General features: G+C 39.7%; 1 protein-coding gene across 4 annotated transcripts in view; it reads left to right on the top strand.

Annotated features, from left to right (window-relative positions):
* The first annotated feature begins 388 nt into the window (after positions 1–388).
* TPK1 (thiamin pyrophosphokinase 1) overlaps positions 389–15444 on the top strand; it is a 325030-nt gene continuing 309974 nt past the window's right edge. Inside the window, exons 1-3 of one of the 4 annotated variants that reach the window (XM_005609478.4) lie at positions 389–643; positions 932–1413; positions 1777–1835. In XM_005609478.4, coding sequence (XP_005609535.1) covers positions 1793–1835 — 43 coding nt within the window. In that variant the 5' untranslated portion in view covers positions 389–643; positions 932–1413; positions 1777–1792. Of the gene's footprint in view, positions 644–800; positions 1655–1776; positions 1836–15444 lie in introns of those variants that run through there. The other 3 variants (XM_014739331.3, XM_023639892.2, XM_014739330.3) reach the window with 3 other exon arrangements.

The following is a 15444-nucleotide window of genomic DNA, read 5'->3' as shown; positions in this document are numbered from 1 at the left end:
AAGAACTGAGCTCCATTCTGATTTGTGCAGAGGTGATCTGGATGTTTTAAAGGGAACATAAGGGAAGGGGAAGATGGGGGCTCAGCACAGTCAGAGAAGTGAGAAATGACAACGGGTTGGTCAGTGTGAACGGCATTAGCACAGCTCTGTTCGATAGCTGGCAGCTATGGAAGCCAGGATTCTATCCTCCCACAGAGACTGGGAGACAGGCCCCATCCTTTCTGATGACTGCATTCAAAGGAATGGCTCTCCTGTCCCTGAGAAAGGGACACTTCTGAGTTACAAGAGATACATATTCACAACTTTAAGCCCTTTGTGAGGTCAAGGCATATCATCAGGTGTTGGCTAGGACAGACAGTAAATTCTCCTGGCAGCCTTGAGCTTTCTCAGGCGGGCATTTTACTGCAGGGGTGGGGTCATCCTAGGGACACGCCGTATGCTGCTAGAAGTCATGCTGGAATTGGGACAAGTCTCTTATGCAGGGGTTTGCACGAACTGTTACGTGGAGAGCGGTGCTCTTCTCACCAGTTCTTGGAACCACGATTTACAGGAACATTAAATACGGAGAATGGGAACCAGGACGGTAGAGTCTGAAATCACATCATACAAGAACCTTGAGGGAACTGAGTTTAGCGTAGAAAAGGTAATGCCTAGGAAGTGTAACTCTCTACAACCCCGCTTAAGAGGGTTGTGAGGACCAGAGATCTCTCCACATGACGGTCCGGAGGAGGGGGTGGGCAGTGGTAGGTACAGGGAGGGGATTTTAGCCTAAAGAAAGAACTTTTCCGGAGCTTAGGCTTGCTCAGTCTTGGAAAAGGTTGCATGGCAACCGAATGCGCTCTTCATCTTGGGAGCGCTGCAGCGAGTGGGGCTGCATGCAAACGGCTTCAAGTTTCCTCCAACAAAAACTTCTATGCTTGTTTCCACCAAGGGAAAGAAGAGCAGACCCTAACGAAGGCGGGTTCAGTAAGGATCCTGCAGCACGCGAGTGATCAGCCAGCATGGGGACCGAGAAAAGGGCTCTGGAAAACCGGGGAAGTTTGCTTGGCTCTGCAGCCAGGCTGAAGAAGGGTGATGGGGCATCTGCTGCTCGGTTTTGAGCAAATAGCGGCTTCCTTACTAAAGTTCCGAGAAGAGCGCTCGGCAGAAACGGCCGGGCCGGTTGGAGGGGAGAGCTAGCCTAGCACTCAGGGAGGAAGGAAGCGGCGGCCGGCAGGCGGACGTGGCCCCGGGGCCCCGCGGCCCAGGCGGGGCTCTCGGAAGGAGGCGGGGCCGCCTCGCTCGTCCTCTACTTAAAGCTGCGAGCGCCGGCCGCGCGCGCTCCCTGAGGCGTCGCAGCCGAGCGCCGAGCGGTCGATCGCCCTCGCTCCCGCGGCCTGCGCTCCGCTCCCCGGGGGCTCCACCCGCCGTTGTGTAAGTGCGACTGCCGCCCGGCGGGCTGTCCGCGTCCTCGGCGCGCGGGCCGGGGGAGGCGGCGGGAGCGCGGGGAGGGGGTGGCCGCCTCTCGCTGCCCCAGAGTCCCCGGATGGTGACGGATGCAGTGGGAGAGGCTGGCTGGGCGGCCCGGAATCCCGTGGCGTCGTTCCCCCCGGCCGTGGCGCCACCGGCGAGCCGTACCCGGGCTTGGAGGCCGAGCGCCACCGCTCGTTCTGAGGTCCGCCCCGGGCACGCTGCCCCGAGCATTGCATCAGAGCGGCCCGATGTTCTGGCGAGTTCGCGCGCTGTTTAATTAGCTAGGAAAAATTCTAACTGGCATTTTAATTTTTTTTAATGCAGAGGCGAGTGATCCGATATGGAGCATGCCTTTACCCCGCTGGAACCTCTGCTTCCCACTGGTATTGTATCTCCTTCCACGTTTTACAGTGTCACTGACGTGCCCCTCCCCAGAGCCCTGAACACTTATCAGGGCTGGACCGTAGACCCAGGATGGTTTACAGTCGGCCTCGGGTTGCCCTGCTCTGAGCCCTTAGGTGTATTACTCCACCTCTCTTGTGCTTCAGTGTCCTACTCTGGACAAAACGGGACTAGATATCAGTCCTTGCCATATGGAGTTGTGAGGACGAAGTGACTGGATATATTGTATGCATTCCACCTGGAGGAGTCAGGACGACCTGTAATATTAACTGTCAGGCCTCCAACTGCCGTCTAATCTCCAACACAGCAGAACAGTAGGCACCGAAGGGGTAAAGATCGGTCGTTATTCCCTGTCCATTGTGCATTTTTAATCCGTTCAAACGGCCCAAGATTTTCCAATAAAAGATTAGTAAATGGCCATATAAAACGTTTTAAAGATACAACACTCAAGGATTTTTGTTTTACAGTTTCAAATTGTTGTAATTCACATGGAAATAGATGGAAGGAATGAGTTTTTCTGAGGCTAGTTAGTAAGATTCATTCTCATGTGTAGCAGTTGACTTGTGTGATAATTCCATAACATTAAATATATTGTTTACCAGTTTTTATTGTGTGTATGTTGTGTAGAACTAGTTTATTAGGTCATAAATTTAAACAATGCATAATTTCTTAATATTTCAAGTTGTTTTCTGTAAACACATGAATTCATGGGTTTTGTTTAGGGTACTCAATTTGATTTGAACTTGTCAGTTTTCCCACATCGTGGGAGTGTTGATGGTAAAGCAATTAAAGAATGGAAGTAGAGATTTTTGACTCTTTACTCTCCATTCATTATCCTAAGTTGTTTTCATACACCTTTATAGCTTATTTACAGGTGAAGGAAAACAGAGACAGAACGAGAATCTGAACCCGGATATGTTTGACTTGGTTAAAAGGTTGGGTGTTTAGTTATTACTGTAAACAGCATTTCAAAAGTTCAGAAAAGCATTGGCAAACATAGACATTTTGCAAAGTAAATTTCATAGTGTTCAGTTATCCAATAATAGCCGGATGAACAGCGTTTCCAAGAGTAACATTTGATCCCGGTGGCCTGTTGACTTTCGGATTTGTTGCTAAAACCTAAGCGCTTTACTGACTAAAGATTTCTGGTGTTTTCTAGGTTGAAGAGCATGAGTGCTATATAGTAGAGTTTAGACCCAGGAATCAGACTCTGGGTTTAAGTCCTAGCTTTGCCACATAGTTACCTGACCTTGTTTTTCAACTGCTTCATCTGTAAAGTAGGAATACGTCACAGGGTTGTTGTGAATATAAAAGAGTTGTAATAAACGTAAAGCCCTTAGTGTCAGTAGTGATAAGCTGTTATATTGGGCAGTAAGTCTAAAGGGAAAACAAAAAGGCAGTTGGGTTTCAGGGTCAATGCTGAGATGGAAGAGGTTTGAGGCAGTAGACTGTAGTAAAGACAGACAGCTCTGCTCCCTCTGTTTTTATCAGAGGCTTGGTGGAGAAGGCTGTGGCACCTCAAGTCAGACCTCTGTAAGCCCCGCACTGGAGCAGGGCATATAGGGGACGCAGAAGAGCTGTGATACCCCATAGAAGCACAGATCCACTGAGATGAGCCAGAACCCAGTGCTCCCCTGGGGGCTTCTGTGTGATTCAGTGCTTCTCATAGTTTCTTCCTCTTCTTCAGCATAAAAGCCTGTAAAGATTCCTCTCTCCTCTCCAGCACTGGTCTTGAAACGAGGGGCCCAGGCAAGTTTATGGTTGACTCTAGATGTGTAAGAGAGATTTAAAAACAGCCATGTATTGTGAGGGACCAGTGCAGTGTCCTGCCCTTGATAGTAATTCAGTCAGTATTAGAGGTTAACTGTATGTTAGAGAGATTACCTTCCTCACACAGACATTTCATACTTATCTAGCAGAGAAGTCGTTTTTCTGTTAATAACTTCCGTAAATTTAATTTGTAGGCATGATGGACCTAAATGTTTACTCAGATTTACTATAGTGGACAGTCTAACAGTTCAGCTGGTTCTCTTCAGGATTGCCAGGCAGACCAAAATGCTTCTCTCTCTGGGATGATCTAGCTCAGAGAGACGATTTAAAAAAAATCTCTGCTTTTTGTAACTAAAGTAAGTGCTTATTATTTAAGGAAAAACTATTGTCTCGCCTAGAATGTGGAAGTTTCCTGTAATCCCTCTTCTGGAAATAACTTTTGGCATAAGTTCTAAATGCTTATTTTGGTATATATGCCAGTATATTGTTGCTCTTGTTTTAAACAAAATGGATTCATGCTATAAATTGTTTTCTAAATTACTCTTGAGGCAGTGAGTGAAAATATATATTTTTTACTATGAACATTGTTCTCTTTGTTCAGTTTTTTCAAGCAAAATAGAAATGTTTCTCAAGTAGAAAGTCCATCCTACTTCCCAGAGATTACCATTCTAAAACTGTGTTCTTCTAAGGTGTGTGTATATGCAAATAAGTAAATGAAATAGGACCTATTTTACACCCTTCTCTGCAACTTTTTTCACTTACTTATTTCACTTACTTATTTGTTATGGTCCATATGTACATGTATTCCAATTTTGTTTTTTTAATGGGCAGTATGATCTCAAATGAAATAGTCTTTATTAATAGACATTTAGATTATTTCTAGTTTTTATTGTTATAAACTACAGTGCATATCTTTGGTCATAATATTTCTGCCTATTTGAGTATATCAGGCTCCATTTCTGGAAAGGGAATTGCTGGATCAAAGGGCACGTCTGCATTTCTGTTATCAAGAGGAACTAACAACTAGCTAGTGTATAGCCTTTGATAGGAGGTGCTGGGGGGCTACAAAAGTGATCCCTTCTATCCAGGAATTTATGGTCGTGTGGAGAGTCAAGAACAAAACGAGGCTTCTAGTTAGCTGTTGAAATTATGCAGTAGAGAACCTGCATAGGAACCTTAGGGACTCAGGAGGAGACGAGGGCAGGCTGGAGTAGGCAAAGAGATCAGGGAGTGGACGAACAGACATCATCTGGGCCTCCAGAATGCGCTGGATTTAGATGGAGAGAGGCCTCGGGAAAGCAGGAGAGCATTGCAGGTGATGGTCTGACTGTGAAGAGCTCACCTGGTGGTGAGTAAAAACAAGGAAGGTGACTTGAGGGGAGGGTGCAGATGGAGATTTTGGACGAAGGCGGTTGAGCAGTGAGGGTAAAACCAGATTGTGGAGGATAGAGAAATTTAATGCAGGGTAGGAGATAGCAAGTTTTTGAAGTTTCTGTGTCCTTCTTCCTTTGGAACATTCTATATAAAGCATCCTTTTATATACCCTAAAGCTCAAATAATTTGTGTCATCCATGTCATGGTTCTGCGTTGCTAATCAGATATAGGTTAAAGTCTTTGTCTTGGCCTTGAAGGCCCTCCAAGATCTGATTCCTACCTACTTTTCCAGAATTCCTTTTTTATCATTGACCTGTCTGTGCCGTTCCAAGCTGAGCTACCCATTATTGACTCATGTGAACACTTGGGCCAGCTTCAGTACTCTTGCCTTAGCTCATGCTAAATTTATCACCTGGAATGTTCTTTTCCAGTCCTTAGAATTGTTATTCTTAAGTTTTAGCCATTCTAGTGGGTGTGTAGAGGTTTGTCTGTAATTTTGCATTTCCCTTATGGCAGAATTCTGATCTTGTCACGTGTTTATTGGTTGTTTTCGTATCTTTTTGAATTGCTTGTCTCTTGCCATTTTTCTATTGGGTTGTCTTCTCTTTTTTAAATCAGTTTGTAGGAGTGTTTTTATGTTTTAAATTGAGATATAATTGACATATAACATGGTATTAGTTTTAGGTATATAGCATAATGGTTTGCTATGTGTATTTTTGGGAAATGATTACCAAGTAGGAGTTTCTTTGTGTAGTCTGGATACAGTTCTTTAAATCTTGATTTTCTCATCAATGAAATAGAGAGAATGACGCTTTCCAAGGAGAGTTGTGAAGATTAAAAAATATCTGTAAAGCATTTAACACTGATAGATAGTAAGAGTACAAATGTTTTAGGTATTTCTCTAAATGCCTTAACTTTTTATCTAAAGGTTGTTTTATTTTTCAGTTAATGAGGAATAATATTTAAATGCTGAGGGCGTACTATTGCTGTTTTAAACTGTAAAATTGGGTGCCGTTTCAAAATATTCTTATAAATCTGGACTTTTTTTGCTTTGTTCCTTGGTGTCTGTGGTCATTTCAGTTTTTATCATGAAGCTTTATGTTTAGAACTCCATATGTTTGAAAGTAAAGTTTGTTTTAAATGCTTCATAAAATAAAAGTGAAAAGTCAAACCATCCTCAGAGTCATTATTTCACATGTGCTTATTTCACACACTTAAGTCGCAGAGCAAACAGTTACAGAAGTTTTAATTTCTGGTTTAATAAAAATACTGATGTTACTTTTAAATTTTTCCCTATTTTTGTGACATAGTACATATTCATTAGAAAAAATAGATAAACAAAAATGAAATAAAAATACCGTATTCCAGCCTCTCAGAGATTACCACTATCATCTCCATGTATGGGTACATTTGGTATGCAAGTATTTATATTTATATCCTTCCAGGTATTTGCTGTGTGTGAATACACAGTTAGGTATTTTAAACCAAAATGAGAACATGCTGTAAGTTGCTTTATTCCGTTCATAACTCCTCTTTTCCATATGAAATTTCATGGTATCGAGTACCATCCGTATTTAAATTTTCCTCTTGTTCCAAAAATAGCTCTTCCAGTTGCTTTTTCCAAGCCAGGACCACCTGTGCATTTGGTTCAGCCTTTTTAAATCTAGGACACTTGTCCCTCACATTTTAAACCCTCCTTAACATTGAATATTGACGTTTTAAATAAAGCTTTTACATCTCTCTTAAATGGATCTGATGGAATAAAAAATACAGCAATTTGATATGAATCATCATTCACTTAAAAAATATATAATAAACTCCAAAAGTTCCACTTTATTTTCCTCACATAATTTAATCATCATAAATAAATTTTATGCTAGAAAGTCTTATCTATTACTCTATATTTCTTTGTGAAAAGATTATATGCATTTAAATTTTAAGAAGATTCCTGTGACCATAATGCTCTTGGGAGTTATTTCTTCTGAACTGAATTACCATTGTTGAGGTTTATTCTGAATTGAATTACCATTTTAAGTATTAGGAGTATGCACTTGAGCAAGTCAACATAATTATATTACAAATTTTTGTAATAACTAACATTTACATAACACTGTGTGCTAGGCATGGATTTAGTGCTTCAACAGGGGAAAGCACATAGAAAAGTTTTGGAACTAGAGGACCCAGGTTTGAGTTTTAGCTGCCCTCTTCACTAGTTATGTGACCTTGGACATGTCATTTAATTTCTTAGAGCCTTAGTTTCTTTATCTACATGAAAGAATATATCCAAACATGAAGTCCTGGGGCAAATTTAAGATATTATAAAGTATAAAAAGCAAGTTTAAGAAGTAGAGTCCTATGCAAATGTAAAATATTTTCCACTAGATGAACCTTTTTTTTTTTTTTTTTTGGTAAGGAAGGTTGGCCCTGAGCTAACATATGTTGCCAATCTTCCTTCTTTTGCTTGAGGAAGATTGTCACTGAGCTAACATCTGTGCCAATCTTCCTCTGTTTTGTATGTGGGATGCTGCCACAGCACAGCTGAAGAGTGGTGTGTCGGTCTGCATCCAGGATCCAAACCCACAAACCCTGGGCTGCCAAAGCGGAGCGCAGGAACTTAACCACTATGCCACTGAGCTGGCCCCTAGGTGTACTTTATTACACTGATTATTAAATTTTGAAATCCCTGCATTCATTTTTCTAATTAATTCTCAAAGGTGATAGCTACCCATTTTAGTAAATCTGTTCAGTCCAGTTAGGTGAAACTGTTCAGGCAAGTCTACCAGAACTTTGTTTCCTGAATTTTGTAATTTTCTTCCATGCTTGTTGAACTGTTAATTGTAGACGGATGAAATTTTTAATAGTGGTCATAGTTTTTTTGATGCCTCATTGTGAAGTGGTGATGAATCCAGGAATAGCCTGTTCAGTATAATATTCATGCCATCTCATACTGGAACTTAATTTCCATTGAAAATGTCTGATTAATTTCACAAAAGGCATCATAAAACCTGAAGATGGGTATTAGCGTTCCTTGATTTACTAGTGGCTAATCTGGGAATCCCTGGGTCATCTGTGCCTGGAGTTCTGACTCCTTTGTAATGGTGAGTGTATACTGCCTGCGTACATCTGTAGTTCTTTGTATTTTGCAGTGACAGACGGACCTCTCAAGAACTGGTGGTAGCAATCATAGGTATGAACGTAGCCTTAAACTATTAACTCCCTTCTTTAATCTCAGCAAATCATAATAAAAATGACGTAAGGGTAGATTTGACTCATTTACATGTGCATTTAATTTTGAATTAAAGATTCTTCGATAATATAGTAGTAAGATGCTTCTTGGTCCCATCGCCCAACTAAGCAGGCATTCTTGTTAGAAACTTCTGGTTTGGTCTCTTCTCTAGATCTGTGCTGTCCAATACCGTTTCCGCTAGCTACATGTGGCCACTGAGCACCGGAAATATGGCTAGTGCTGCATTTGTAATTTAAGTGTGAAAAGCAGAGCTACAGTCAGTTATTGGAAAGTTTTTAAGTGTTTGGAGCAATGTGTTAGTTTACTGGGGCTGCCGTAGTCTGGGTGGCTTAAACAATAGTTTATTTTCTCACACTTCTCAGGCTGGAAGTCCAAGGTTAAGGTGTTGGCAGGTCTGGCTTCTTCTGAGGCCTCTCTCCTTGGCTTGCAGGTGGCTGTCTTCTCTGTGAGTCCTCCTGGGTTGCTCCCTGATCTGTGTGTCTTCTGTGTTCTAATCTGTTCTTGTAAGGATACCAGTCATAGAGGATTAGGCCCCCCCGGATGACTTCATTTTACCTTAATTACCCGTTTAAAGGTCCTAGCTCCAAATATGGTCACATTCTGAGGTCCTGGAGGTTAGGGCTTCTACACAGGAATTTGTGGGGTACACAGTTCAGCTCAGAACAGATTATGTCAATTTACTTTTTCAGGTGTAAATTTTTTTAAGTTGACTTGGTCCGTATTTCAGAATTCTCATGATACCAAATTAGGGAGGTTTTAATATCACTCCAATAGAATGGCTGGTGGTATATGAATCAAAAAGAGTCAGTTTTGGTCTTTTATTTTAAAGATTGGCACCTGAGCTAACATCTGTTGCCAATCTTCTTTTTGTTTTTTCCTCCTCTTGTTACCGAAACTTTGGTCTCTGATCCCGATGCCAGACCAAATAACAAGAACAGAGTCTTGTGTGAAAAAGGAAAAAAGGCTTTACTTTGCCAGAGAGAGGGAGCAAATCAAGGGCTAGTGCCTCAAAAATTGCTAGCTCCCCGTTAAGAAACACGTAGGGGTTTTTATTTGGGGTTTTAGGTAGGGGAGGGGGGCCATGGATTTCTTGGTCAGCATTTTCCCATTGGCCTGTGTCTGAGGCTGCTTCCAGCAGAGGAGACAAAACATTTCTCAGATGAGTGTCCTTGGCTGTGTATCTCCATGGTGGAAGGTAAACTCTGACATCAGGAAGCCGAGGAGTTGGTCCTGGGAAGCTTCGGTTTCTTGATATTCTCTGGACATTAGTTTCTCTGTAAAAGAACTTCAAGGTCCCGTGATTAACCACAACTTTAGTGGGAGCCCAGCGTGAGGCCATCTGGACTTTAACAATTAGTAACTTCTATTTGGCTCTATAGCTCAGGGAGTCAGAGGTTAAAGAAACAAGCACTTACATATGAGTGTGACTAAAGACCCAGGGAACTGGAAATGTGTGCTTTTAGTTTTAATCCATATATGCTGGGTTCACTGTAGGGGAACCAATATCAGGGCTGATATTAACTAAGAGCCAGTAACATTCTTCTCCCCAAAGCCCCCCAGTAGATAGTTGTATATTCTAGTTGTAGGTCCTTCTGGTTGTGCTATGTGGGACACCACCTCAGCATGGCTGGATGACCAGTGCTGTGTCCATGCCTGGGATCTGAACCTATGAAACCCTGGGCCGCCAAAGCGGAGCGTGTGAACTTAACCATTCAGCCATGGGGCCGGCCCCAGTGTTGGTCTTGTTTAGTCGCTGTTTTGTACTTATATACAAAATTTTCTCTCTTCCTTAGCACTTCCTCAGTATCTGTTATGGGCTATACTCCAGTAAAGGCTGTCAAAAAATAAAGCGATTGACAAACTTTACTGTGAAAGAGTTCAGTCTGCAGCAGGTTGTCTAATACAATAGAAATGTAGTTTCATATGTAATTTAATATTTTCTAGTAACTCCATTAAAAAGGTACAACAAATGAATTTAATCTTAATTATATATTCTATTTAATCCAATATATCTAAAATGTTATTTCAAAACATAATCAAAATGAACAGTTATTAGTGTAATAGTCTATGTTTTTTTTGTGCTAAATCTTCAAACTCGAGTGTGTAGTTTATACTTCTAGCACATCTCAATTCAGATGCTAAATTTTCAGTAAAAATACTTGATCTATATTTAGAGTGTCCTAATTTGTCAAATATTTTGTTTTCATATCAGCAAGGAGCAGTTCATAGACTCATAATTTTGGAGGGAACTTTGTACACCAGGAGTAGAATATTCCTTTTCCAAGGAAAGCCTTTGGAAAGAGGTATTGGGGATACAACTGGGACTGAAACCTGGGTTTTCCGACTATATATTTTTCCTAATATCAACATGGCTTTTCTGTTGTTTAAATTAAAGTACTGTGCCTGCTTTGAAACTTGGAAAACTTGCAGGGTTTTTCTTTTTTTTTTTTAACAGAAGCTTTCATCTCTTTGTGGGTGGCAAGAAACCTCTGGCTAAAGCTTCTGCATAAGGATTGTGATATTTGTGTTATCTAGGGCTAGCTAAGACATCTAGGAGACAAAGGAGTGGATTTTCGAGTTTCCAGGGTTAATCCTCTTTCTTTACTCTCCTGCCCAATTAGAAGTCCACCCTGGGCAGCCTTCAAGCCTCTTGAACGTTCATGGGAAGTTTCCTGGTTTGACTATTCATCCTTTTATTGGTGTATAACTCGTAATTGTCGGAATCCTTCCTTTTGGTTCTCTTCAGTTTATTTCTAGCTTACTAAGACTTGCTGCCATTACCACAGTTCACTGTGTATTTGATGTAGTTTAACTTTTCCCTGTATTTTACTTGATTTTCATATTTTCCTTAATTTTTGTTGTTTTAATTAGTTTAATTATGTTTGATGACAAAAATGTTTGGTTTATCCTCATTGTTAATAGCCACATTTGTTTCTTTTGCCTTAAGTAATGTCTCATTAACTTTATAAGCCGTCTTTTCCATATCATCTAGAGAATCAATTTCTTGTGTTTAGTCGTATTGAGTCTCTGAAGCATCGACCCCCTCATCTTGCAATATTAGCATTTTAATGAATACCTGCTTTTAGAAACTAAAGCTTCTATATTGAGTTTAAAAATAATCTTAAATATTAAAAAAGTAGGATAATTGGAAATAGTGGTCTTCCTTTAAATGAAACAATTGAAAATATCAAGTGACGCTGTGGCGGTAGTTGTAATATTCACAATGCTAAGATGTTATGGCTTGATCACACCAAAAAAAAAATTTTTCCGTGGGTTTTGGTACATAACACCAGATGTCTTTTGAGGTTTTCTAGGAAAATGAGGTGTGTTTCTGCATTAACTTCCCATCAAATGAATTTTATTACCCTTTTTTCTTGGTTAAATCCATCAGAAAGAGTTATTCTTTGTAGGTGGCACACAGATGCTCAAACAAATGGATTTCGTTCTGAGAGTATTCCTGTATCTTTATCACACCATTTTCATTGAAGGTATTCATTTATCACAGTGGAATTGTTTCTTCTGTTTTTATGGCTTCCAGAGAATTTAAGATTTTGATTTACTCTTAGGTCACTTGTAAGTGTGTGGCTTCTGGCCCAATTGCTGCTGTTTATGTTGAGGCAACTTTATTTTTCTTTTTCAAAGTAGGAAAACTGCTCTTGCAGTTTCTTCCTAACCTAAGTAAAAATGCTGTGCATCGTTAGTCTTATTCATGGAGAGAAGGCCTTAGAAATCTTTGTGTTTCCAGGGCGAGTATGTCTTCATTAGCCATCTCAGAGGGATGCTATCTGGGTTTTTTGGTTGAACGTGTTCAGGCAGCTCTGTCTTTTTGAGAAGACATATACAATTGGACAACTGATTGTTAAAAATGTGTATTTAAAATAAGCTGAAAGTGACCGTTAGTTCTCTTATTTTCCAACTGAAATCATACAGGAGACTTTTACTTGCTTTCTACTTAATTGCCCTCAAATATTGAAAAAACCTGGACCAGAGTTTTCTTCTTTTTTCTCTTTTTCCAGGCTAAATATTATAGTCATTTGTTCAACAATTATTTAAGTGCCTGCCATGCACCGGGAACTATTCTAGGCATTGGAAGACATACCAGCAATTTTCCTTACATTTCATGCTTTCCTCATCCAGTCTCTCAGTGTAAGCATCTGTAATTTACTCCTGGAAAATCAGATGTTCTTCTCAAGAGTGCTTACTGGGAGCCTGCTTTCCATTTTTTAAAAACTTTTATTCTTTTAGAGTAGTTTTAGCTTTACAACAAAATTAAGAGGAAGATACATAGATTTCGCATATATACATGCATGGCCTCCTCCCTTATCAACTCCCTCACCAGAGTGGGACATTTGTTACAATTGATGAACCTATATTGACACATCATTATCACCAAAAGTCCATAATTTACATTAGGGTCTACTATTGGTGTTACACATTCTATGAGTTTGGACAAATGTGTTATGAGATATATCCATCATTATAGCATCATACAGAGTATTTTCATAACCCTAAAAATCTTATGTACTCTGCCTGTTTATTGACCACTGCCCCCCACCGGCAACTACTGACCTTATTTTCTCCATAGCTTTGCCTTTTCCAGAATAAAATAGTTGGAATCATATAGTATGTAGCTTTTTCAGACTGGCTTCTTTCACTTATTATTGTGCATTTAAGGTTTCTCCATATTTTCTCATGGCTTGTTAGCTCATTTCTTTTTAGTGCTGAATAATATTCCATTGTCTGGATATATCAGAGTTTATTTATCCATTCACCTACTGAAGGACTTCTTGGTTGCTTCCAAGGTTTAGCAGTTATGAATAAAGCTGCTATAAACATCTGTGTACAGGTTTTAGTGTGGACTTAAGTTTTCAGCTCCTTTGGGTAATACCAAGGAACGCAGTTGCTGGATCATATCTTAAGAGTATATTTAGTTTTGTAAGAAGCTACCTGGCTGTCTTCCAAAGTGGCTGCACCATTTTGCATCCCCACCAGCAGTGTATGAGAGTTCCTGTTGATCCACATCCTCACCAGCATTTGGTATTGCCAGTATCCCAGACTTTGGCCATTTTAATAGGTTTCTAGTAGTATCTGTGGTAGTGTTGTTTTAATTTGCATTTCCCTGTTGACATATGATGTCATCTTTTTGCCTGATGACATATGGAGCATCTTTTCATATGCTTCTTTGACGTCTTCTTTGGTGAGGTGTTTGTTAAGGTATTTGGCTCATTTTTGAGTTGGGTTGTTTGTTTTCTTATGGTTGAGTTTTAAGTGTTTTTTGTATATGTTGAAAAGCAGTCCTTTATCAGATGTGTCTTTTGCAAATATTTACTCCCAGTCTGTGGCTTATCTTCTTGTTCTATTGACATTGTCTTTTGCAGAACAGAAATTTTTAATTTTAATGAAGACCAATATATCAATTATTTATTTCATGGATAGTGCCTTTGGTGTTGTATCTAAGAAGGCATCACCATACCCAAGGTCATCTAGATTTACTCTATGTTATCTTCTGGGAATTTTGTAGTTTCGCATTTTACCTTTGAGTCCGTGATCCATTTTGAGTTTGTGAAGGGTGTAAGATCTGAGTCTAAATTCATTCTTTCACATATGTAGTCCAGTTATTCCAGCAGCATTTGTTGAGCAGACTATCTTTGCTCCATTGTATTGCCTTTGCTCCTTTGTCAAAGATCAGTTGACTGTGTTTATGACAGTCTATTTCTGGGCTCTCTAATATTTTCCACTGATGTATTTGTTTAATCTTTTGCCAGTATCACCCTGGGAAAGCTTTGAGTTTCTCACCGTTAAATATGATGTCTGCTGTAGGTATTTTGTAGCTAGTCCTTATCAAGTGAGAAAGTTCCCCTCTATTCCTCATTTACTGAGAGCTTTAATTTTTTTATCATGAATGGGTATTGGATTTTTCCAAGTGTTTTTTCTGAATATAGTCATATGATCATGTTATTTTTCTTTTTTATTCTGTTGATGTAAGGGTTTACATTAATTGATTTTTGAATGTTGCTTCTTCCTTGCACACTTGAAATAAATCCTGCTTGGTCATGGTGTATACTTCTTTTTATACTTTTTTGGATGCAGTTTGCTAATATTTTGTTGAGGATTTTTATATCTGTGTTTGTGAGAGATATTGGTCTGCAGTTTTCTTGTAAGGTCTTTGTTTGGTTTTGCTATTGGGGTAATGCTGGTCTCGCGGAATGAGTTAGAAAGTGTTCCCTCTGCTTCTGTCCTCTGAAAGATCTTGTATAGAATGGGAATAATTTCCTTTCTAGACGTTTGGTAGAATTCACCAGGAACCCATCTGGGTCTGGTGCTTTCTTCTTTTTTTGGGGGGGGTCTAATTTTTTTTTTACTTTGTATTATTTTATTGAGATTACATTGGTTTATAACATTGTGTGAATTTCAGGTATACATGTTAGATTTTAACTTCTGTATAGACTGCATTGTGTTCACCAGCAAAAGTCTAGTTTCCATCTGTCACCATACATATGTGCCTCTTTGCTTCTTTTGCTCTCCCCCACCCCCTTCCCTTCTGGTAGCCACCAATATGTTCTCCTTATCTGTATCTTTGTTTCTTTGTTTATCTTCCATGTATAAGTGAAATTATATGGTATTTGTCTTTCTCTGTCTGACATATTTTGCTTAGCATAATACTTTCAAGGTCCATCCATGTTGTTGCAAATGGCATGATTTCATGTCTTTTTTATGGCTGAGTAGTATTCCATTGTGTGTATATATCACATCTTCTTTATCCATTCATCTGTTGGTGGGCACTTGAGTGGCTTCCAAATCTTGGCTATTGTGAATAATGCTGCAATGAACATAGAGGTGCATATATCTTATCAAATTAGTGTTTTCATGTTCTTTGGATAAATACTGAGAAGTAGAACAGCTGGATCATATAGTATTTCTATTTTTAATTTTTTGAGGAATCTCCATACTGTTTTCTGTAGTGGCTACTTCAGTTTGTATTCCCACTAGCAGTGTATGAGAGTTCCTTTTTCTCCCACATCCTCTCCAATACTTGTTATTTCTTGTCTTTTGAATAATAGCCATTCTGATGGGTGTGAGGTGATATCTCAGTGTAGTTTTGATTTGAATTTCCCTAATAATTAGTGATGTTAAACATCTTTTCATGTGCTTGTTGACCTTCTGTATATCTTCTTTGGAAAAATTTCTGACCTATCCTC

This window comes from Equus caballus, chromosome 4 (assembly GCF_041296265.1).
Source record: "Equus caballus isolate H_3958 breed thoroughbred chromosome 4, TB-T2T, whole genome shotgun sequence".
In the NCBI taxonomy this organism is placed as follows: domain Eukaryota; kingdom Metazoa; phylum Chordata; class Mammalia; order Perissodactyla; family Equidae; genus Equus; species Equus caballus.
This window is presented reverse-complemented; position numbering and strand designations above follow the sequence as displayed.